The sequence below is a fragment of the Centrocercus urophasianus genome, unplaced genomic scaffold, assembly GCF_019232065.1.
Source record: "Centrocercus urophasianus isolate 14NV4802_14NV808 unplaced genomic scaffold, USGS_Curo_1.0 seq_10, whole genome shotgun sequence".
In the NCBI taxonomy this organism is placed as follows: Eukaryota; Metazoa; Chordata; class Aves; order Galliformes; family Phasianidae; genus Centrocercus; species Centrocercus urophasianus.
Window position 1 is genome coordinate 17,846,707 of NW_024884142.1, and position 26,318 is coordinate 17,873,024.

At 37.6% G+C, this 26,318-nt stretch overlaps 1 protein-coding gene across 1 annotated transcript in view; it reads right to left on the reverse strand.

Annotated features, from left to right (window-relative positions):
- DST (dystonin) overlaps nt 1-26,318 on the reverse strand; it is a 293,027-nt gene that overhangs the window by 134,792 nt on the left and 131,917 nt on the right. Inside the window, 15 exon segments of the mRNA XM_042829656.1 lie at nt 312-437; nt 896-991; nt 2,832-2,936; nt 3,045-3,206; nt 3,309-3,386; nt 3,592-3,720; nt 3,807-4,269; nt 5,077-5,231; nt 5,562-5,655; nt 7,748-7,875; nt 7,955-8,050; nt 8,735-8,854; nt 9,223-9,329; nt 9,446-9,558; nt 24,385-24,551. Of these exon segments, the coding sequence (XP_042685590.1) occupies nt 312-437; nt 896-991; nt 2,832-2,936; nt 3,045-3,206; nt 3,309-3,386; nt 3,592-3,720; nt 3,807-4,269; nt 5,077-5,231; nt 5,562-5,655; nt 7,748-7,875; nt 7,955-8,050; nt 8,735-8,854; nt 9,223-9,329; nt 9,446-9,558; nt 24,385-24,551 (2,139 nt within the window).

A 26,318-nucleotide genomic window follows, 5' to 3' on the forward strand; every position in this document is an offset into this window, starting at 1 on the left:
ACTTCTTTTACTAGGTTTCTTAAATGTATCCCATTTTACAAGAACAAAGTATCATTCTGAAGTCATTGGTTTACCACAATATCTGATACTGTAAAGATAAAGACTAAATTGTATTCAAAGCTAAGAAAAACAACCATTAGACATGGACAGATAAAATTACTGAAGTTCTAAGCCATAAATCTCATTTTCTTATTCCCCGCCTTTAAAGTAATAATTTTACAGCAAAGATTTTATTTTTTTTTAATCCATCTATAATCCATACACATCTTGTTTAATTGTAGTTCACATTAACAAGATCACTGAGTTCTTACCATAGACTCCTGGACAAGGTCTTCCAGCCTATGAAGGCTGCTTGATCTGTCACAACTGTATTTTCGATATATGGCATCTTTCAAATTCTTTAAATACTCCATGGCCTCTTTGGCATCACTGAAAAACTAGGATGTGAAAAACAGCTGGGTTATTTTCCAACAACCTAATAATTTTTATTTACTGTATGTTCCACTTCTGTTCATGTGCTCCTGGAAGAACAACTTGGGATATGTTCTATGTTGGCCATCAATAACAACCCTCTACTCTACATCCATCCACAAAAGCTTTATTGACCGTAGTTCTGTCAGACATGAGCAGAGCATGGCTTCATTCTCAGATTCTCTGCTAGCAGTTATGGAACTATGAAAAAAGACTAGACAGATTTACATCTGTTGTGAAGTGATATAGTTACAATGAAGAAGTGGTAACACTGTGAAGATATGGTTCATCATCTCATGACTGTACATGCTCAATTTCCATTCTATAGCTACTGTGAGAGAACACGTAGTGTTTTCAGTAAAAATGAAACTTTTTGACTGTGGTCACAACTTACAAGATTTCACATTTTTATTGACCTCTTTACCTCAAAATATGCAGCATTTTCTCTCAAATGTTGTTCAACACAGTGACAGAGCTGAAGAATCCAGCTCCACTGTGTCTGCATTGCAGCTCTGTAGGCCTTCAAGGGAGACAGAGAGATTTTACATAAGGAAATGAAAATTAGAACACACACACACACACACATATATATATATATATATCAACAGAAGTTAGAAAACATAAAGATAATATTGCAAACACAGGCATCTAACTGTCATTACTCAAGAATAATAAGCTGCAATGAGGGAAACTTCTATTATAAGTGAGAAAAAAAAAAACAAAACAACACCTGTCTTTACTCCATAGTGAAAAACCAGAAAACTCGCTCCAAGAGGGTAGGGCCATCCTTGGGCACATTCAGGACTTAGCCAAACAAAGCCCTACATTTCCTCAGGTTTCTCTAGTCTGAGTACACAAAAATAATAAACGAAGATCAGCTGCAGCATATAATTTTGTGCAGCCTTAATTGAATGATGCCACCCTACAGGGTGCTGTCACCAGCAAGGCACTGCTCTAACATTCACCAGCAGAGGGAACTCTTGACTTAACAAAAGCAGCCGAAAGTCGGGGTTGAGTACCATTCTCAGGGAATTGAAAGATTTTCCATTGGTTTCAGTGAATCTCAAACTGATTCATTAATGCATATATTCTTCTGCACAGAAGACATCAGCTTTAGGACTCTTTTAATGTCCCAGTATAGCATTATTGCAGACATTACACACTGTATATGGAATCACAGAGTCCTTAGAGTTGGAAGGGACCTTTAAGGGTCATCTAGTCCAACACCCCTGCAATGAATAGGGACATTCACAGCTAGATCAGGCTGCCCAGGGCCTCATCCAGCCTTGTCTTGAAAATCTTCAGCAACACACCTTCTACCACTCCTCAGGACATCCTCACTGTAAAATAGACTATGTAACAACATTGTGACAGACTTGTTTCATAATATGCATTTTTAATTTATTCATATATTAAGTGTATTTTACTGATAAGTGCTCATTAATAATAGCATATACTTTCAAGGAACGTAAATACAAATGTTAAATTAAAAAGTGCTTATTTTTCTAGGTAAAAACAGTGAGGAGGAATTTTCTTCATCTATTTCCAATGTACGCAGCAGTAAATTTGTGAATTCACTGAGCTGAAGAATTATAAAAATCTATCCTCTCTGTTTTTTCATTATTTATAATAAAACTGCTTTGTTGGCTTTTTTTGTTTGTTTGTTTGTTTTATTTCTATTTTTACTACCCACTGTCTGTATTTTTTTTCTTGGAAATCTATAAGGAAAACATTCAGAACTCTCCCTTGGAAACTTGTTATGATTCTACAACAGCTACAATAAATTTTCTGTGAACAGTTTACCTAGAGTTTGATTCAAATCTGTGGTAATTTAAACATCTGGTCAGATTTTTTAATATCCAAATAAATTTCATAACTGACAGAATTTATGAAACCAAGTTTAAACCATAATAGGAAGCAATATATACAGTAAGTAACTAGAAATGCCCTGCTGAAACTCCTTTCAGTCCAACAGAATGGAAACCACATAAGGACTGTTCTGTGCCCTCAGCCTGCCATGGCAATTTGCATCAGTGACTGTGGAAGCTGCATGCCCAGCAGGAGAAATATCTGTACAGATCAATTTCTGAAGTCTGAATTTTAGAATTCAGTGGGACTTGATCTACATAATGTAAAACATAACCATCATCTTACAGAAATGCTTACAAGTTTTGGAAACTGGAAGATGGGAATACAGTAGAGACACTGAACAAGAAATAAAGTCCTCATTATTGGGATCTGGTTGCTTAATATCCTGGAAGTGCTTCCCTTCTTTCCCACTACAATCTATTAAATCACAAAATCTACACTAAAATCACAAAATTGTTTTCTTTTTTGTGTGTTTCTTTAAACTAACTTACCTCAATGGTTAGCCTGGCCGGGTGATTTTCAAGAAGTAACTGTTCAGCTATTTCTTGTACTGACTTAATAACTTCTTCTTTTTGATCAAGTTCTCTCATTAATTCCTTTTTTCACACACAAAAGAAAAAAAAAAAGCAAAACAAAAGTTTAGAAATTTGTTTAATTGTTACAGATGACAACTTTTCTCTCTGGATTATATTGGCAATACATACTGCATGGTATTCCTTTTTTCTTGTTATATTGGGGTTTCTTTCACTCCAGTCATATGCAACCTCCTCCTCTTCTTTTTCATTCAGCCATATCAGCTCTCTAGTAGCACGAGACACAAAATCGTGAAGAGTATCTAGATGCCTTTCCTGATTTCTTGATGTGTTCTTTATTAAAAAGAAAAAAAAAATCAGAATTTAAAACTCAGCTCTTCTCACAGATGATATGTACACTGAAAAGCTGAACATCAAAATGTATGACAAACTTACCAAGAGTTTTGAATACTGACTTTCCAGTTTGTGCAATTTTTCCGCATAACTGAGTTTCAGAGGGGCAGTCATTTGGATCTGTATTTGGTATACGAGGTCAAAAGACAAGGAAACAGTTAGACATGGTAAGTCATTTTCAACCACTAGATCTCCTGATTTCACGATATGTCATCTAGAGATCAGGAGCAAAAGTAAAACCCAAGCACAACTCTATAATTCAACATTATGTTATGAATCACTCAGCAAGCAAGTAACTGAGGAAATGAGGAGTGTGGCGCCATACCTCACTGATTTTCGCTTCTTTAAGGCTGGCTTCAAACTCCTCAATAGCTTTGTGAACATTTTTGTGATTTTCTAAATGGCTTTCAACACTTGGTAAATCTGAACCCCATTCCACTCGATCTAGTTGCACCTTACAAAGAAGAAGGAAAAGTCAGCCATGATCTACAAGCAGTAAATGTAGTAATTAGAAGCAGATGTTTCTGTTAAGATTGCTACCTGCATTTCTTCTACCCAGTTCAATAGGTCCTGGACAAATTTCATGTTCACTTCTTCTTCGGTTAAATTCTGGTCCACAAAAGCTGATTTCATAAGAGGTTTTCTGATTTGCGTAAGTTTGAGTGTTTGCAGAGTTCCACCATCTACTCCTGTTACATAGCTCTGAATTAACCGCGGTGGGATGCCTGGTGTGTAAGCAGGAGTCATGGCTGGTGTCAACCTGGAAGTAAGACCTGATGAGAGGCCAGATGTCAAACTGGAAGAAGTCAAACTAGGTGTTAAACCTTGAGTCATTGCAGCATTTAATTCAGGAGTTAGGTTTGTTGTAAATCCTGAGTTTAAGCTTTCAGTTATTCCTGATATCATCAGCTTTGTCTGTTCTGCTGTCAATGCATGTCCCTTGCTGTATAGAGAAGAACATTCTGTTCGGATGGCCATCAGTTCATCACGAAGTTTTGCAACCCTATTAAAATAAAATTTAAGAAAGTAAATAAAAACAAAATATTTTCCATGAACGTTTATATAGTTTTATCATGCTGAACTGAATAGTAGTATGAATCCCAATAATCTTTTACTTTTAGTTGTATTTGAACATTCATAAATAAGCTGGCTATGCCACCTTTGTCTTCTATTAATAGATAGTAAATGCAGAAAGCAGACAATAACCCAGAAAATCAGCAGCATTAGCACGCATCATACACAGTACCAGGGAAGAATTCAGCAAAGCAGAAAGTATGCAAGTCACAACATGTTCTAACAGGTCAAACACTCACAGTTCACTGCTAAATAGCTGCTACATCTCACACAATCCAGAACAAATCCCAACAAACTGTGAAGCCATTTCTTCATAGAATTACATTACACTGCTTAATTGTATCCTTCTGCTAGGACTGAACAAACATATGTAAGCTAATGTTACCCCTCCTGCTAAGACACCTACAGCTATCACCAGAAATCTCACCTCTATTTTTAAAATCAAAGACTGTGAATTCTGAATCCATTTTAGCTGCAACAAAATAAGCTAACATCTTTACACGTAGATATCAGATAACATAAGGGTTTAAATCATGTTCCGGTGAGTGACTTTATTTTCAGAGATGAACAAACAGGTTCTCATCTTTTGTTTGCGGGCAATGTGCCCACAATCATACCCAGCAATTATTATTTGGGTACTAAGTCATAGACCGAAGTTTATCCACAGACATGATTTTAAAATGATGTCCATAGTCTAAATTTGATAATTTATTTATATAAATACGTTGTAAAGTACCTCTGTACAAGCTGGTCTGCCTGATAGTACTTTCCATCAATAAGAATTTGGGCATCAATCACTTGCTGGCGGAGAAGGTTCTCAGATTCAAGAAGATACCCAGCTATTTCTGCTTCATGCTGAAACTGAAGCCCCGACTCCAGTCGTTTGGTGTCCTGAATAAATAAAAGAAAGCCGTTGAGCCCTGCAGCTAGTAAAAGAGAGGTGAACTGTAAAATATCCAAATGCTTTTGTAAAACTTTTTTTCTGATTGTAAAGTAATTGCAAAGAACTTTAACTAACAGAACTCATTCTAGGCAATTTTTGGTAATTTCTTGAAGAAATGCTAAATGAATGATAACAGTACAACAAAAATAAAAGTATCGATTACTAATTATGTATTCAAAAATCCTAACTATTGTGTTTTGTTTTTTCTTTTTTTTAACTAGCCACAATACTGCAGCAAGTGTATGAACATGGACGAGTAAAATCAGCAGCTGACTTACAGCCTGCAGAGCATTCCGGGCAAGCATCAGTTTGTCCTCACAGCTTCGGCTGTCCCGCTGAATTCTGTTTGCAATCTGCTGCAGCATTTCCAACCTAAGTGATACCAGAAAAATTTCAAAAAATAACTCTGTTATTTATACTTACTATACACACATAAATTAAAATAAGCAAACAGTATCATACACAAAGCATAAATACATATGTCAAGTTACCTGCTTCCTTCTAAGGTGGCATTACCAAAGCTTATACAAGATTTAATCATCGTGGGACCACGATTAACAGAAAGGAAATTTTCATTAGAGTCAACGCTGGTTTGAACACTGGTACTGTTGCTAAACAGTGAATCGCTGCTATGATAGCTGTAACTACTGCTGTTCATCTTGACATCCAGAGCACAGCTCTTTGGCTGTTTATATTTGCTGAAAAATGGAAAAAATGGAACTCCTACAAAATGTGCAGCTTCTAGGGATGAAATTTTACCAGTGGCTTTTGAAATACCTAGCACTCCTTCTTTAAATAGGCTTCAGTATGCATATTCAAAACCCAGCAATTAATATTCTGCCAGCTCTTCAAAAGATTTCACCTGGGGCTATGCATGCCACCTCGCTTTTGGCTTCCCTAAGCTTGCATTAAAGGTTTGCAAGTACAGACTAGGCAGCAGTATTAGGGCGTCTCTAGGAAACAGATGTGCCAAATATTTTATCTAAGTGTCACTAAGTGTCTGTAAGCCAAATAAGAACTTAAAAAAATCTTTAAGGTGTTCTCAGACTCTAGAGAAGTTTCAAAAAGGACTGAAGTTACAACTCCTCACTCCTCTGTATGGTATAGAAATTCAGTCTGGGCCGATTCCTTCTCCTTCAAATGGAACTGCACATTAAAACTGTAGGAACATCACAGTTAATCAGCTCTCACTAGTTAATTTTAGACACCTGTACACCATCCAACCCACCACCATTACTCTACTGTCCAAGTATGCATGTTTACTAACTGCCCTGTTCTACCAATCTGTCCTGCAAATTTCCCTTTAACTTCTTCCATACTCAAAGCTAATTACTTGTTACTATTTTGACCACAGAACAAAAAAGAAAAATCTGATCACTACGCCCTTGAGTTGATATTTTAACTCAGAATACAAGCTTTGGATAATTTTTTCAGTAATTCACCTCCTGCTTTTAGCACCTCTTGAAAACCTCTCACCCACAACATATGATGATTGTGTTCAAGCAGAAGAGTACAGCAGAAGCACAGACACATCCCTGTGATGTTTTCACTCTGCTGGTTTTGCAAACTGGAACTGTTTGGCACACTCCTCACACACATTCACTCTGATTCCACACACCAATCTGGCCACATGCTGTTTATCTGTGTTGACATTTTCAAATGTGTTCACCAGACTTGGAGGCAAAGTTTTTGTTGCTTGCCAAATTTCAATACCTCAGTATTAGAACACATCAAGGTCACTTGTTTGCTATGACTATCAGTATACAATTGGTCGCATTAAATTTGTTCACCAAACCTGAAACATGGGAAGGAGTTCATGTGTGTTTCTATTTATCTGGAGAGGGTTTTAATTAATGAATGGTAGTCTCTGTTTCTAGCACTGAACTCAAAAGATGCACCTTTAAAAACCTTAGATGTTCTAATAGGGCTGCATTAAGATGCTAAGTGTGTTTGGTATATTATTAGTGGTGTACAAAACAGCATCATCAATTCTACTGCCATGGAAGGCTGCAATGCATTTTGCACATCAAAACACTTTGTGCGCTCTTGAGTACAATCAATGAACTTCAAAAAATTAGCAGACCTAGACATTAGCCACGACGTGGTGCATCAAGGAAAATTCACATTTTATGTGAAGGACGAGGGTGTGTTTTATGAAAAACAGTCCAAGTAAGGCAATGAAGTGGTATCAACCTTGCTCTGACTACACCAGAAGAAACGTGGTATTTAAATGCTGTGATCTCTGAGACACAGAGACTATTCTCTAAGAATTTCTGAACCTATCCAAGGTATTTTCACCTGGACCTGCTTCTATAAAGCAGACAGAGAAATTCAGGCTTTAAAAAGAGCAGAATTATTCAACAGAAATTGAAAAATAACAGGGATGTTATCATGGAAGAAAAAAACTATGGGAAAAAGAACATAAAATATATTAACCAATCCTGCCAAACATTCACTAGCATACCTCTCCACTTCAGGCCGAAGAATCTTCTCTCTTTCCAGCATGGCAATAATAAGCTTTCCCCATTCTTTTTCTATATCATTTGGATGATAGCCTTGAGGAAGTTTGATGCGTCCAAATTCTATCCAGACCTTAAAAATTCAGACATACTTGTTATTTTAAGCCACCAAAAGAGAACTTTTATATATTTTAATGCATGTTAAAACTTACCTCCAGCAGTTTATATAGACGTTTAATTTTTAATTTATCTGTCTCCTTAGGTGGAATTTCTGTTTCTTTAAACTGTAAATATTGATTATAAAGTGCCTGCAGAAACAAACAAAAAAAACCCCTTTAACTTTTATTTACAGCAAACACAGTGAATATAACCTTACTCCCCAAATCTTCTTCTAACATTCCTTGTAAGCTTATGTTTTAATTTTTTTTTTTTTTTTGCTTCAGTTGTGTTAAAAATCATCAGCAACAAGAGAAGATTTGCTTTTGATCGTTCATATGTGAGCAATGTAATTCTTTTACTTTTCAATTACATTTTCAAATGAGTCTTAACACGGCATCTTCAAGAAAACCCAAACAACCACTCTACTTCTAAAATGTGGTTCAAGTGATGGAATTTGCACAACACATATACCATTTCTTTTTTATTCTGGATTATCCAAAATATTCTGTGAGGAAGGAGTGATAACATTTTCCTTTCTCTTTCAGAAGAATTAAATCTAGCTCACTAAACTATATAAAGAGCTCTTAAGGATGAATTATAAAATATATCTACAAACCCGCCCTACCCCATCTCTAATGTTTTTAAGTTGCATGTCAGAAAGCCACCAAAGGTCACCTTAAAACTATTTAATAAAAACCTATATTGATACGATGCTTCTGTTCTACAGTTGATTTGACTGTATAAATCAACAACCATTTCACTTGCTTGAGCATGCTTTGAATAAGTGTGATGAAGTTTCATTCCAGTAAGGAGTTTAAGATGCCACATCTCACCTTCAGCTCCACAGGATTGTTGGGAAATGTTCTGTCAGACATTATTGTGACATGGTGCCTGATCCACTGCATGAGGTAGTTCACCATATTCTGATATTCAACCCATTTGACTTCAACATCCTACCAAAGCACAACACAGACTATAGATCAGAAGAAAATCACCTGACAGCTTTGTTTCTGTTTTACCTTTGAAGCCTGAGGACTTCATAGGCACAGAAAAGAGATTTCTAGACCGTGCAGCTCTGAAATATTTACATGCTTATTATAATTCATCTAAGGTTTCCAAGTACATAATTTGCCCTATTCAGTGTTAGTACCAAATGTTTCAAGTGAAAACAGAACATTTTCTAGTCTGCAAAAGAACTGGAGAGGCACAATTTACCAGTCTAACTGCATGACTGAAAAGTAAGAGCAAGGAACAAGCTGTAACTCAGGAGCTGAAACCAAGAATGCCCACACAGCTGCCCAAGTTTTTTTCTCTGACTTACATTTGCACTGATGCCTTCACCACCTTCTGGTACTTTGGGAAATGCATCATAAAGTGATGACACATAAGTTATTACTGATTTCTCATCAGGTGAGGAAACATCAACATCTAGAGAGCAAGACAGAACAGTGCTTTATCACACAGTTGTAAGGATGCCCACACATTTGCAACAAGCAGCTCTCTGGATGGGGTTTTTGCAGCAAAGCCTTTTGTAGCTATCTTACCTTCAGGATCCAGAAGTCTGGCAACACCAAGTTTTTCTGCTACAAAAAAAGCATGTTCTAAATTTGCAAGGTTGCTTTGAACAGCAACGGTATTCATGTCTATCAGGTCCGGCCTGTCAAAGAAAAAAAAAAAAAAAACCAACACTTGATTACAACCCTTAAATCACTGCACCATTAGTAACTCCATCCAAGGACATGGAAGGATTCAGCAATGGAAGGATTCAAAAAAAAAAAAAGGATTTCATTAAAAAGATATGAACAGGCAGAAGTCAAGGCTAAGTGATACAAACAAGCAGCAGGCAACTTCAACCCTGTCAGTTCTTCCTTCCACCCACCAGCTGAAGTTTCTAATCACTCTTTTTACATACCTCCATGTTCTTATTTATTTGTATGCATTGCCACTGCATTTTCTTGCCTTGTCCTTTCTACTGCCCTTGCAGAGGCTAAGTTCACTTTTCTCTTGGGACTCATTTATGAGGGGGAGGTCATTTCTACCACCTTTACAAGTTTATAGTTGTTGTGCATCAAACTCCTCAGTGCACATCAGAATCCATATAGAAATAAGGTCAGTCACAGTAACATCACTTGAAACCAGCAGACAAGTATTCTCACTGGGCATTAAAGAAGTCCTGTTCAAATTACATCAAAGCCCTGCTTTCAGATAAATGCTGCTGCCAGTTCTTCTGCAGACAACCCTCAGCCCTGTAACACTTTCAACCTTCCTCCTTCTGAACTTCACAGCCAGTCATAACACTCTCATTTTAAAGGAATACACATACTAAGTGAAACTCACCTCTAAACAGTTCTAAGGTCCATAAATGTTATCGTGTACCAATTCTACAAATTTTAAATTGATGCAAAACTTCACATTAAAATTAACTAAAAATGAATATTATCTTTTAGGTTTGCTATGTGGTGTCAGGTTTTTAAATCTTGTGGTTCTCAACACATGCTATGTTACTGCCTGCTTCCTGCACTCTCAGGAATCCATAGCAGAAGCCATAGCAACTGAAAGGAAGAAGGATCTTTTGAAAGACTCTGAGTGAAAAACTCATCCCATTGAAGTCAGCTAGAGTCGCAAAAGCTTGAAAACTTTGGTTTTGAAATCATAAGATACAGAAAACCAGACCCATAATGGATCAAAACAAAACAAACAGAAGAAATGTCTAAGATTTAGTGAATAATTCACTGCTTTCTCAGTTTTACCTAGCAGAAACTTTAAATAATTGAAGAGAGAAATAAACTTGTTGAAAGTATCACATTTTAAAAAACTAATTATAATATATCTCATCGGATTCTCTTGCTTTAGAATACTTGATACAATTTTGTCCTTGAATTAGGTATATGGATACTGTTAATAGAACTGTATTTCTTTGCAGTTGCCTAGAATTGTTCCTGTTCTGTTGCACTCTTTAGATCAGTCTGTAGGGCTGATCATAAAGCTGCATCTATCCTTTTTTGAAAGAACATGTAATTAATAATAAAACTTTAGCAGTGCAAAAAGAAACAGAATTCTTCTAAGCCAGCGGGAGTTTCTATTTTCAATATGCTTGGTGGGAGCACGATCAAGGCTCATGCCATTGTTCTTTGAATTTCTGTGCAGTGAAAACAGTGCAAAGAAAACAACATTCTCTGTCAAACTTGTCAGTACAGAGAAGCCAAGAAAAATAAAAGACAACAGTTCAAAAGAAAACGGAGCAGTCCAGTCTCCTGTTTCAGCCACATTAACAGAGATGGTATGAACAATAGAGGTTGCTTTCACAGTGCAGTTTTGATGAGAGAAGCAGGTTTCTGTAAGTGTACATAGTTTGCTTTGGGGTTTGTTTTTGTTTGATTTTTCTTTTTTTAAGCTGCTTTCTTTACATTTGTTTCATGCTTGGTAAAAATGACCCAGGAATCATATATGCTGCCTGTTCAATTGCCAGCTATCAGAACAAGAAGGGACAAGTTTTTGAAATAGCACTGTCTGTTCCCAGAAACAGGCTGCGAACTGCAGATTCACTAACATTATTAACTCCTTTGGAATAAAGCTTCCAATTAGATGAATAACTAAGGCTCTCCTCACTGCAAAATATGTAAATTCCAATAAAAATAATAGGATGCACAATAAATCTTCCTGCACAGCTGCTTTGGCTTCAGAAAAACTTCACAACACTCACTTAAAACAACTTCCCATCCCTGCACTTCTGGCCAGTCAGGGTTATTCCAGTTCCCCTTAAAGAACAATGGTAACTTGCAATGAACACCACTCTATCCTGAGTTAATTACAGACTAATACATAGCATTTCAACCTAGATTAACTAGTCTGTATTTATGTAAAGCCTTGATCTGTCAGAAAATACCACGGAAGACAGTGTTTGTCTGTCTTAGTGGTGTTTGTCTTGGACTTTTTTGAAACAAAGCTCAACAGCTGGTTGAGAACAACCCCACTGCTGGCTTACAAAACAGAGAAGACAATATTATGCCTTCCATGCAAAAGCACGTGGTACTTGCCAAAGGAAGTGCACACTGCACAGGGCCTGGGGCCTCCTCTCTCTGCAGGGCACCCTTTCTCCTTTCAGAACAACTTTCAGAATATCCTTTCAGAATAATTTTCAGAATATCCTTTCAGAGGGATACATTGCAAAACCACAGGAACAAGGAGCATGTCTCAGTGAAGAAAAAAAAAGAAAAGAAAGAAATTATTTTATTATTCTTATTCTTAGCCCTAGAAAATACATCCAGAAAAATGACTTGTGGAATCAAAAAATGCCATATTGTTCACTATGTTTGAGAAGGTTTTCTCATGATTATAAATACCAAAAATTGCTTTTCTACTAGAAGCCTGCATGGACCTGCCCACCAACTCAACCCAAAGGAATCTGTAATTCAGCATGCTCACAGGGATTCCTTGTGCTGCGCTCACTGCCGACCATCCTGCTCTATGGATCAAGGGAGCTCTGTGTTACTGAGCATGGGCTGTGCACTGTGAATGCAGCTCTTTGGAGCTGTATTCTGAAGCCTCAGAAATATTTTCCAGTATCCTCAATATTTCATTTCTCAGGTGAATTCTGAAATACTACTTACTACTTAAATTGCAGCTAGGATGATTATCCTTCTGATACAATTTAATTAGTTGGCTTAACAGTGGCAAATAGATTTTAAAGCATCATCCATCAAGGCAAACATTTTCATTTTTAAGGCTGAAGAAATGAAAGGTTTGTAGATGATTGTTACTTATCGTTTATTGTAAGTGCATCTTATATTAATTTCATAGTACTGTTAAGTGGTTTTCTACACAGTCAAGAACCAACAAAATCCATTTCAAGTATAAGTCGATGGCTCTACCTTCTGTCTTAATATTGTGAATCATACAGCAGTGGGCTGGGTCCTTGCCATCAAAAATCACACATAAACATCCCAAACACAAGGAGAGTAGGAACATTCCATGCAAAAGAGATGCTTCTGCTATGGCCACACCTCAGCCAAGGCGCTTGGCTTCTACACAGTGAGTCATTAATCACCTAACTGATAAAATGATTAGTGTCTGTATTCCAGGTCTTAGAGTAGGTGTTAGAAATTAGACATAATTTGTATTGGAAGAGAGGAAAAAAGATCTGATTAATAAAATTTCAAGTAGGAAACGGACAAAACCATGAACAATTCAAGAAAATATTTAAATACACAGCATCACAAAGAGAAGTGAACAATATCTGCATAGCAATATAAAGAAACCAAAGATCATGTTTGGATTTATTTGTTGTTGCCTTTTTTTTTTTTTTTTTTTAAATGAAAGAGCCCTCATGTAAGTTTCCTATTCTGCAAATACTCCTTGAAATTTGTAACGCATAAAAAAGTTGGGCACACATAGATTTCTCCATAGCCAAAACCTAATATCTAGTAAATAGTAAAATAGTTCAAGGTTCAAACTAGAAAATACAGTATTTATCCATTAAAACAAAAAGTCAGATACAAATCAGATCTGATGTTTCATGAAAACAGCAGGAAAAGATAATTAATGGAACTTTTCTGTTACCAATCAATGATGAAAAAACAACATCCTTCTCTTCACTGCTTCCCAGTGACAACTGCCCAAGTTACAGTAATGTTTATTAAACCAAATTTATTAAAATATATATATATATCTGAGTAACATACTACATCAAAATGCTGTTAATCAGTTCAAGAAGGTTACCAACAATCCTGACGTTCTTTTTACACACCGTCTAAACTGTTTAATCTTCACTTCTCTGTTTCAATCAAAACTTTTGATGGTGTCTGAGTAATACCCAAAATTAAAAGATATTTCATTCTTGACTTATTGAACACAGAAATTAATACAGCGAGTTTCAAGCAGAACTGACAGAGAAAACATGACTGAAGATGCAGAGTGAAGTGTGCGTGTCCCTGTATTTACTTAGCTTCTCTATTGCTGTAATTAGGCAATGCCTATAAAATATAAATGAACTCTTTGTTTGCTGTTCACAGACAACTGAAAAGGACACATGTCGGTAAAAGCTGTGCTACTTTCAGGATGGAGACTATGAAAACTATTCAAATTCCATGCCATAACCATTAAAAAAACATCTTAAGAACAGAGGGACTCCTGAATCAGATAGGATTCACCATATATTTCAAAACAGAGCAACACTATACACCACCTGTCCTGGAGATTTTGACTCACGGCAGAAAGATTGCAGACAATGGAATCAGAGATAAGTAATGTCTGTGTAAAACAACTATAAATTTTAGCTCACCTTCTCTTGGCACACCTCCTGTTACTTTCCCAGGAACTCTGCAGATGAGCCTATATGCTAAGCTTTACCTTTTAACCTATTCCTTAGGTTAGCTAGAATATAGAACATAAACATCTACGGATGATAGTCTCTAAACTAAGAACCAGCTGCATCTGTCCTTCAGAGGAAACAGTCCAAGGACACTTAATCTACAGTTACAACTGTTAAATGAAGCTGTCCAGAAAGGAAGGCTTGTGCAGAATAATGTGCAGCTATGTTTTAGCTTCATTAGTCAGCCCTGAACATTCATGGTATAAATAATTACAGACTACAACTCCTATGGGGATAGGTTTTGCTTAGTTTAAAGTTCAACAGATTCACTCAGAAAGAGCAAGATTGGAGGACATCCAGCTTTTATACTTCCCTCAAAGACCACAAGGTCTCCCTTACATGTGTATCCAGATACACACGAGACAAGGACTGATATTCAGCTCCAGAACCAGACACCTAAATTTAATTATCTATACTCAATTGTCCACATGCATTTTGATGTAGTCAGTAGTCAACACACCCAATACAACCTATCCAGCAAGCTCTCCAGAACCGGAGTGCTAATTCAAAGGGATAGTTTAGACAATTGCTCATCTCTCATGAAATGTTACTCCTCACTAAACATGTATGTTTTGAGACTGACATATCTCAAAAATATGAGAAATAAAAACATGGCTATGCATTTCAAACACATAGATAAGCTCTTAGGAACTCGATAATGATTAGTGAAGACCTGTCTAGTACTTCTTGAAGACTTTCTCATTCATCTAACACAAAATGAAGTAAAAAAGCTACCATGTCATCTCAAGTGCGAGACCAAAACATGACTGTTCAACAGTAAATATCAACTGCATCTTCAACTGACACAGGGCAAGGTGACAAAAAAATCACCCCACAGGATGAAACCACTGAGACAAGCTGAGCAGCGTTACCACCTCAGTTAGGCAACATTTGAGAATTCAGGTAAAAAGGCAAATGATTTTCTAACCAACAACACCCATGATAGAAGTTTTCTCATAATTATGATAAACCAAACGGTGTGCTCTTTGTGTAGAGGTCTGCATAGTGTTTGCTCAACTATTCAACAATTTTCTTTTGTTAAGGTCACCGTTCAGTAACGCTCTGTGCTGATGCATTTCACATCATCACTGCGACTTGCACACATATTTTCTTGTCATCTCTTGTGTCAGTGGAACAGGAATGCTTGTAGTATTCAGTGTTTCATGCACCTCCACAGATGTCATTCAATGCCTCTCCAGAGATGAACAATCATGTCTTTTTATTCCCTCAAGAGTTGAAAAACTGTCAAGTGCCCTGGACTGCTCCTCCCTAGCTTGTGTATCTTTTTCTTGATTTTTGCTGTAAGTTTTCAGACATGATGAATCATTCTGAAAAAATATTTCTATTATATAATATACAATATTATATAATATATTTCTATTGACATGACCTGCAAGTACTGTAACAAGGGCATGCTACAGACACATTTCTGGAGTATTCCTCAGATATCTCAGTATGCACTATAAAGATTTCCAATAGAAAAATAATGTTTTAGCTGCACTAAAATTAAGGGCATTTGAGGGGTATTTTTCCTTATTTATTTAGCCCCTAAACATATATAATGGCTAATTAGATTATTCCTTCTATTGTGCGTGAGTTTTAAAAACCAGACTGAATCCTCATGCCCCACCTTTGTTAGCACAGCAAAACCTTACCTGTGACTTGTCATAGAAACTGATTTAGATAAAGACACAAATGAAGCATTGTAAGATCCAAGTCCTACTAGTTAATTGTGGAGTTCAGCTTTAGCAAAAAGCTAACAAAACCTAATCACAACTTGGCAGGAGGTTTTGTGACAAAGATTTCAACCTTGCTATTTGCATGAATGAAACCAGAAGGGATCTCATTCCATCCTTTCACTAGCTTTAAAACCAGATTTTACATTCTCTTTGTAATATGAGATAACATCATTTTAGAAACAGTAATGCTATACAAGTTTGCCAATTCTTTTCCCTATGATTAAATTTAAATAGGAAAAGGCTCATATTCATTAACCTCAACCCACACTTTGTGTTCTGCAGAAATAACCATAAATCACATACTTTTCCTTGGAGTGTAAATCACATACTTTTCCTTGGACTGTCTGAATATCAAAAAGTCGATGAAGAAATCCAACTAAATGATTTTTCTGCTCTGCTTGGTGAGAAAACTCCTTCCAAGTCCAGGCAGTCACTGCTGGAATGCCCTAGCTTGCCAGTGGGATTCATGTTATCAACAGGGAAGGGGGGGGGGTTAACACAAGGAGATCAAAACCAGATTTCCTAAAGGCTCCTTGTGCCACCCTGCCTTGGAAACAAGCGTTCCTTCACGTATCACAGATGTGCCAAATGCATTGCCAGAAGACCAAGACCTCTCCCTGTTTATCTTATTTATCTACCTAACCACACACCACCCCATCAGTGCTCAGACACGAGGCACTTTTGGACAAAGTTTTCTGACACCCTAGGGTGTTCTGGTCTTTACTGATGATCTAAGAGCAGGAGACACGTGAAACTGGTGTGAAAAGATGGCCTTTCAATCCAAACCTTTTTTTTTTTTTTTTTTTTCTTTTTCCAATTTATTTCCATTTCACCAAAATAAGAGAAAAGCTCTGATTTCATCCCAGTATGACTTTTTTTCTTATCAGTTACTGCAAAAAAAGAAAACTGTTATCTTTCATTCAGCTGCTACTTTGCAGTAGGATCCAGCACAACATATAGAAGGATCATTTTAAGTCCAGATCTGAAAATAACCATTTCAAATGTCTGGAAGCTTCCCATCTGGTACCCACAAAGGCTAAACAAAACATCACAAGACATTAAAATTATAAGCCAGTCTCCAGTACTATTTTAATACAGCCTGTACCAAAAGACATTTTTCAGGGTGCCTCCAACTACACTGTAGCTGAGGTTACTCAATATTTCTAAAATCAAAAGCTATTTGCATACTCAGGCAAATCACATTACACAAATGTCTGTTTGTCAATATTTTTAATTATCCTAAACACTGTTTATATTTTCCCAAATTGCTACATCCTAATGGCAAATTAGTTTCTTTTACATAACAAAAACCCTTGAAAACAGTAACATACACATTTCTGAGCAATGATAGAGAGGAGAACACAACCAAACTGACTTTTTTTTTTTTTGTTAAGGCTGGGTAACAATAAATTACAAGCTACAAAACAGCAAGCCAAAACTAGCAGATGCAACTAATCTCTTTATTTAAAACATATCCCCTAGCATTTTAAGGTTTTCTTTTGCATTCATTCATTCCCCACAGGGCTGAACATGTTACTGTAAATTGAGGTAGCCCTGTCCCTCCCCTTAAGGAATGTATTCATGTCAGTACCTGATCGCCTGCAACATGTTTTAACATCAAAGGGAGGCCATAAACACTGCCATCCAGGAGCTCAGCATTCACTCATCTATATGTACATGTCATGCTGTCCTGCACAAGGCTGAAACAGCTCTGAGTAATGAATGTCTCCCTAATATCTAATCTAAATCTCTCCATTTCTAATTTAAAGCCATTCCTCCTTCTCCTATTACTATCAGACCATGTAAAAGGTCAGTCTACCTCCTGTTTAAAAGCTCCTTTTAAGTACTAGAAGGCAGTAATTAGGTCTCCCCAGAGCCTTCTCTTCTCCAGGGTGAAGACCAACTCCCTCAGTCTGCCTTCGTAAGAAAGGTGCTGCAGCATTGATCCTAAGATGGACCCCTGAAGGACACCACTCATCACTGGCCTCCAGCTAGACACAGATCCATTGAACAGAACCTTCCGGCTTGCAGCCTTCCTGCTAATTCCTTATCCACTCTATAGTGTCCCTTCAAATCCCTCTCTCTAAAATTTAGAGATAAGGATGTTGTGTGTGATCATGTCAAAGGCCTTACAGAAGTCCAGATAGACAGCATCAGTCACTCTCCCTTGGTCTACTGATGCCACTACTCCATCACAGAAGGCCACCATACTGGTAAACAAAATCTGCCCTTGGTGATGCCATGCTGGCTGTCTCAGATCACCTCCTCATCTTGCATGTCCCTTAACACAGCTTCCAGGAGGATATGCTCCATGATCTTTCCAGACGCAGATATGAAGCTCAACAAGCCTGTAGCTCCCGAGTCCTCCTTTCTACTTTTCTTCCAAACGGGAGGGACATTTCCCTTTTTTGGTCACAAAAAGGGTCACTTCACTTAACAATTACAACATTTGAGAGAGTGGCTTAGCAACCACACTGACCAGTTCCTTCAGGATCTGGGATGCATGCTATCTGGCCCCATACACATTTTTCTTCTAACACAGACACTGTTATTTTAACTTCTGCTCAAAATGCATCTCTTTGAACTATTTATTATCACTTTCTCTCTCGGAACATTTCTAATATTTTGCTTTCCTGTTATGTAGTGCTCAAATATGTACACTGCAGTATTCACATGGTCTCAGTAAGCTTTTGTATAGAATTACATGAAATGACCTCACTTATTTTATTGTCTGAAGCCCCTCATGTGTGTACTACTGTCCAATTTGTTCATCAAATTGCTGCCTGCCCTAATCACTGAGTTTTAAGAATTTAGTTTATTCACACCTTTTTTCCTAAACATCGCCTCTTTGTTTCGTATGGTTGTTGAAACTCACCTAGGAGTGGAAGTTCAGACATAACTGGACAGGCACTTATGGCATAAAGAAAACTGGATCAAGGGCCCGTGACTCTTTAATTGCTGGTCATTTCTGTAGCATGACCCTGGCTGTGCCAATGTGTATCCTCACATGCAATATGTCGGCACAAGCCATGCCTGCTCCACGTTACACCAAGTCAGACAGAACAGCCTGAATTGAACCCACTGAAACAAACTCAATACCTGAAACTAGTATTTAAAAACATGAAAACAAAATGTAGAAAGGAGTGCACACTTCTTATCAAATACCATGTGTGTCTGATGTTAAATATTCTCTTACTACCTCTGTACTACATCGTGACTGAAATTATTATGGGTAGTATGTTTGGGTGTGTTTTCTGAGTGCTGGTAGCCACCACTGTTAACAAAGTATATATAGGTGCCATGAAAGCATATGACTTACATAATTCTGCTATTACTTTTGCTGTTTATTAACTTATTTTTCTTTTAGAGACTTCTTAACTGAAATTGTCTGCATTTCTTGTGCAGCTCAGGTATGTTTGAGGTTGAAAAAAAAAAAAGAACAAGCAGCTTATTACTTTGATGTCACTCTTGGTAATTTTTCATTAGAAAGTCCTTTGTTTTAAAACAAATGTGTCTTTGAAGTGTAATGTAGATCTGTAATTAAGACTATTAGCTCCAATCTCGTATACAACTCTTAATGAAATAGGAGTAGCATTCATTATCTGTAGATATCAACTGTTTCTATTCATTTTATCAGCAGTACACAGTTCTACAAAATGAGCATTTCTTCTTCCTGGGAGAAAAGCACATACATAAGAAAATGGAAACACAAATCAAGCACATTCACCTGAAGTACAGTCTACTGTCTAGAGATGCAAGACTAAGACCCAGGCATGCATGTGGCAATATCTCTGGGAAAACCTGGGCATTATGAGCTGATTAAAGTCAGTCTCCAACTTTGAAGTCTGGCTTACAGGTTTTTGCTATGTATGATATCATGTCATGAAAGAAACAACATGTACTTTTTAAACTGCCTGAAGTCACATTTCTTCCAACACAACACGCTGAAGCAAATAACATGTCTTAAGTGAAAAATTAAGCTGGGCTTATGTGTAACCCTTCATAATGGACTTGATCATACATTCAAAGAATGATGCGGAGTTCAATAACAGTCTGAAAACTGATATATTTAAATAAAACTGTGTAATTAACAAGCATCATAAAGTCCAGTAATAAAACTGACTTTTAAAGTTGACAGATTTGTTCTGTCCGCATAAAAACAAATATTCTCACGGCATAACTATGAAAAGCAAAATTGAGGGCCTTAGCAGAGCTCTCAGAGCCAGCTCTTGAAGCTGGCATGGAGCCCAATTAATTTCCCAGGCATTTAATCGCAGAATCACCAAGGTTGGGAAAGGCCTTCATCATCCAGTCCAACCATCAGCTGTCACCAATACTACTCACTAAACCATGTCCCTCAACACAAAATCCAAATGTAACGTAAACATTCTGTAATCACTTACAGAATGTTTTAAAATTGAGGTTTTACATACTCTTTGGAAGTTCAGAAGAGCAATCTTCCATCTTACCCTATAAGCACAGACTGCTGGAACATTCTGAAAACACGAGCAACCTTCTTACACAAATCACATATTAGCTATATTACAGACCAAATATCTCACATAAAAACATTTTTCCCCTCATTTCTGTCATTCATATCATTATTTTCTTATTATTTAAAGAAGATTGCAAACTCACTGGAAACTCATGCATACATTCATTAATAATTATAATCTGCTATTCCAATACCCTGTTGTCTAGAGCTAGACAGTGACATCTCCTAGCCACTTGCAGGATCATACTGGACCCACATAGTTCATGCTCTGAACAGCACATCCAGGAAAGACATCGGCCATGGTGTCAGGGCTGTGAGCACAACTTTGTGTTCAAAAATATGTTTGAATGTGGTACTGGGGGCATGGTTTAGTGGGGAAATATTGATGGTAGGTAGATGGCTATACCGGATTATCTTGGAGGTCTTTTCCACCTTTGGTGATTCAGTGACTCTGTGACTGGCTGGCAGCTGTATTCCTGTTGAGGAGCCCTATCCCTGTTTATTCATTCAGTTCTTGCAGTAAGCTGGCATTCCTCCTGGCCCAGGGTGGGGCAGCTGTGTGGTATTTTCATAAAGCAAAGGCATCTCTGATGAGCACAGCATACCTGGCACAGGAGGAGTTGCCACGTTGCACTGTGACTGGCACACGTGCTCCTCAGAGCACTCCACACCCACAGGCATGCTCTGAGGTGGCCACACCACATCCACACCACCGTCTGGGCCAGAAAATCACAGCACAGATAAGGATAGAAGGGAGCTCAAAAGGTCATCCTGTCCAAACCTCCTGTGCCCAAGCAGGTTACCCAGAACAAGGTGCAGCTTTTGGACATCTCCAAGTAGGAGACTCTATAGCCTCTAGGCAACCTGTGCCAATGCTCAGCCACCCCACAGCACAGAAGTGTTTCCTGATGGTCAGACAGCACCTCTTGTTTCAGTTTGTGCCTACTGCCACTTGTCACTGGGCACCACTGAAAAGAGCCTAGCTGTGCACCCTCCCTTCAGCTATTTGTAGACATTGATAAGATGCCCCTGAGCCTCCTCTAAGCTGAACAGTCCCAGATCTCTCATCCTTTCCTCACAGGGGAGTTGCTTTAGCCTCTTAATCACTTTTGTGACCCTTCACACATCTCTCTCAAGTATGCCCATGACTCTCTTGTACAGGGAAGCCCAGCACTGTGGCCTCACCAGTACTGCGTAAAGGGGAGAAATCACCTCACTTAACTTGCTGGCAATGCTGCCTAAAGCAGACCAGGACACCATTAGCCTTCACCGCTGCAAGGCCTGCTGCTGGCTCACATTCAAGATTGTGTCCACCAGGACTCCTGGGTCATTTTCTGCCAGACTGCTTTCCAGCTGCACAGTCCGCAGCACATGCTGGTGTCTGGAGCTTCTCTGCCCTGGAGCATGCCAGCCAGCAGCATTTGCAGACATACAGCCTAACTTCTGAGAACACCTCTGCTCTGCAGAATGGAGTCTGGGAACTACTATAACAGACAAACTGAGCATATGGAGAGCCATGGTCAGAAATATGTGCATTCTGTTAGTATTTAACCTACTTACCAATATGAGCATAAGCTAAGTTTATTTTTGTTCTCTGGAATAAAACACTGTAGTTAAAAATATCAGGCAACTGTTTGGAAAGACCGTTCCAATCTTGTGAGCAATAGCTGGAAATTATTATCTCTATTTAAATGGCACAAAATTGAAAAGGAAAAAAAAAACAAACATAGAAGCTCAATGAAATCAGTGGAAGAATTTCATTGATTTCATCAGTGAGGTGACGGAGCTCAAGAACTATGACCTCTCAGAGCAGAAAAACATCAGATAAAGACTTTAAACATGTATGTTTACAGGAACAGGATGAGCTAAATGGAAACAGGCATAGAAGCACATAAAAGGGGAACTCTGCACTTACTCAGGAGACAGTGAACCTCAGCCATTGAATTATCTGCTTTATGCAAAGCACTCATGTCATAGGTGCCTGTTTCCTAGCCAAAAAGCCATGAATGAAACTGTCAGAGCACTGCCAAAAACAGCACTTTAACAGAGCAACTGCAGGTAGTTAGTAATACCCCAGAACATTAACAATTGCACAGCCAGAGGACAGAATTCTAGTTTTTAACTGATCTGTACAACAACTACAAGTTGCTAAGATGTAAGGACCATGCTGTTCACCAAAAGAAGACCTGGCACAAGCCTCTGAAAAAGATCTAAGAAATATTTTGTATTATTTCATCTTATATGTTCTTTTCTTTTTTTTTCCCTCCCTCTCCTTTTGTGTCTTTCAAATGGTTCATTTTTTTCAAATTTTCATCTGTGCTGTTTTAATTTTTTTAGCTGTTCTGTCCTGAAGTAAAAAACCAACAACAACAACAAAACAGCCCAGTCCTTTGCCAGTTATTTCCCTTTGCCTTGCCAACCTTACTAAAGAAGACTTTCTTGTTGGCATGCACCTCCCCCCTCACTGGCTATCCAGTACAGAAGCATTAGTCAGAAAAACAATTCATTGATTCAGATGCAACTTCATGTTGCCTTAAAGTTATGAACTGTCACAGCTATCTTCTCTGGGACTCAGAGCATCTTTCATGGTTACGGCCTTTCTATGCACTGCTTGAGGAGCTGAACGTATCTGCCTGACTCATTTGTCTCCCATTTCACTTCACTGTTCTAGTCCCTGTACTGCATGCATGCTTGCTTCTTCCCAGATTTCTTTCTGTGATAAGTGGTTTCATAAGAGGAAATCCCCCCAAAAACAGATGATCTGCATAGAAAGGGACAAATTTAATATGCCTTATTTAGGACTCTTCCTTCAGTATTATACCAAGAAAATCACATACCTTCAAACTTCCTCATGATATACCTCAAAGCATACTACATAAGCTCTGCACTCGTGCTGTAATATAATCTAGAATTTGCAAGCCTTGTAAGTGAGAGACAAGTCAGTTCTCTCTAATTAGCCCAATGGCAAGAAGACTCTTCTCTCTGTGTAGTTCCATAAAAAACAAACCTCCAAACCTCCATATTCAAGATAGGAGCAATAAAATACAGAGAGACATCAAACAATAGGCAAGGTTGAGCAAAGTGCTGATCTTCAATCTTGTTCGTCTGCTGAGCTCTGATGCCAAAGTCAATTTTATCAAGAGACCCCTGTTCTTAATTACAATCTAGAATTAGACTAGATCTCATCAGCAGACATCTTCAAGTAGTAAGTAAATCTAGTGTATCCTGAAGTCATCAATGGTTTTATCAGTGCTAAACTGTGTGGTCACAAAAACATAGAAAGAGAGAGCAAGAACAGTGCCCTCCTAATTCTGGGAACGCTCCAGTGAACTGGTCTCATTTTCCATGAGAATGCCCTGTGGTCTTCCAGAAGGCACAGAGTACATCTCAGCTCCAAGCAGAGAAACTGCAGAAGTTCTCAGTTCCAGAGAATCAGTGAAGTCAAACAGGGAAGAATGTGGGGAATTAAGGCATATCTCAGGTAATGCAGTAGTTGAGGGACATAATCAGCAGTGCAGATTTGGACTGCAGATTTAGAGAGCACAGTTTAGCTCTGACTTGACCCTGCCTGTACACTGATGTATGACCAAAGGGAATATGAAGAAGACAGGGAACTAGAACTTCAGGTGCACTCTTCTCAACAGCTTGGAGGTGACCCTTGAAGGATGTGCAGGTTTCATGGGGTCTCTCCTCTGAGGAATGAGGGACACGAAAGGGCTAATAAGGCATCTTATGTCTCCAAGAAGCAAAGGACTGCCCAGAAAGAGCTAGTGTCATCTCTACAGCTGCAGTGCTATTTATAGGCAAGATAACCACAGAGTCTCTCCATGCACATTACAATGCCGTAATTGATATTTCTCAAGAGAACAGAGTACTTACCTGTATTTATGAATGATGGCATTAAATAATCTTCCATCTCGCCAGCAGGTAGTGAAATTTTCACAACGGATTCCAGCATAACCCTCAGTTGTCTGCTGTGACCACAGGAGCAATCTCTCTTTAGCAGACATGTCCTCTGACTCTCCAGTAACATGGATATCAGATATCTAAAATACAATGAATATAAGTATTACAACAGATCGAACACTAAAAAGCGTTTAAAATGTTCCAGAAAAACACCCTTCAGTAGCAAAGGTTTTTCTTTCTTTAGCAACTGCATATATGAATGATTATTCACACACCAAATTATTTTATGTTGCATCTCTACAAATTCTTGCTGTCTTCATATGAAACATAAAATTTATAGCACAATTTGCTTCAGCCTATTCTCAACCTCAGTTTCTGGGGACAATATAATACTCTTACATAATGAGAAATATTCAAATATGTTTATGCTGATTAGTTTTAATTTTAATTATGCTAATTTGAAAATTAATCAACTTTTATTTATCATACCCACTTTATGTACGTATTATATAACTAAATACAAAATAAAATGTGTTACAGGCAGATATTCCATCTGTATAATATCCATATTTGTATTAAACTTCATTTAGTATTTATTTAGTTAGTTCCTCTCTTAAAACAGGTTAAATTATAACCCATTCTTTTGTGGAATTCATTGATGAAACAGTCATTTATAGTGAAAAATGATGACAATGATTTTAGCAAAACATTTTCTATGAAGCATTTTAAGAATAATTGAAAGCTGAAAGATCATAATTGAAAATTCTATCCCACATTTGGAGCATTTCATTTTGTATTTTCTTCTATTATTCTCTGTGTCAGATAAAGCAAGAAAGATGGCAAACACTGGGAATTTTGCATACAAATACTGCTTTCTAGTGGATAGTCATAACAATGTCTCCTGGCCTTGAAATTTCTGAATTCAGACATCATATTCTGTCTGATGCCTTCCTGGGGGAATGCAGACAGACCAGGCTGGAAATTATGGCTTCTTTCTCTCATTAAAGCTACACAAAACACAGTCAGGAACAAAGAGATGCAGCTTTCTTCCTAGTGCTACTCCGTTAACTCCTAACTGGAGGTGGGGGGAAGCACTGGGAAGTGGGGGACGAAAGGAAGAGCGTATCAAGGCAATGGAACTACTGAACTTCAACCAATTTTCATAATTATAGGGGACAATGGGCATTTACAGCCATCTATCAAATTGTAAATAAGTTTAAAGGGATCAAATTCAATTATTTTCTATCCAAGCAGACATAAAATTACAGGTTGTGAAACCAGTTTTCAGATACTTATCAAATGCCATCATATCTGCTGGCTATAGGTAAGGGAAGGATACCACTACTGGAAAGCAAAACCATTGAACTATTAGACTAGCCCATCAATAACCTCCAAACAACCAATAGCATTTTTGCTTCCTAATGTCTGCATCAAACATTTTAAAGAAAAAATCATAGGAATTTTTTTTTTTTTTTAAATACTGAAAATAAACACTTGCAGCTATTTCTAATTGTTTAGAAATACCTAGGGGCACAAGTCCTGCACAAAATATTTACACAAGAAAATATAGGATGTATGAGTTTTACATATGAAAAAACAGGGAATTCAAGGTGGCAAAAGATCAACTTAAAATCTCTCAAAATTTTCTTGTAAAAATCTATGAAATTTGCCTGAAACATAAAGACCCCTTCTATTAGTTACCTTTATTCTTTGGTATTTCAAAGCAAGAAAGCAAACTAAATATTTTTTCAGTAGCTTTAGTTTCTATTCATGACAGAACAACCAGACTACAGTATAAATTAAGTCAACCATTTACTACTTATCCGGCCAACGCTTCTGAATAAGATGACATCATCTGGAAGTGCCAGATGTCCAGTTTAAAAAAATAAAAATAAAAAAAACCCCAA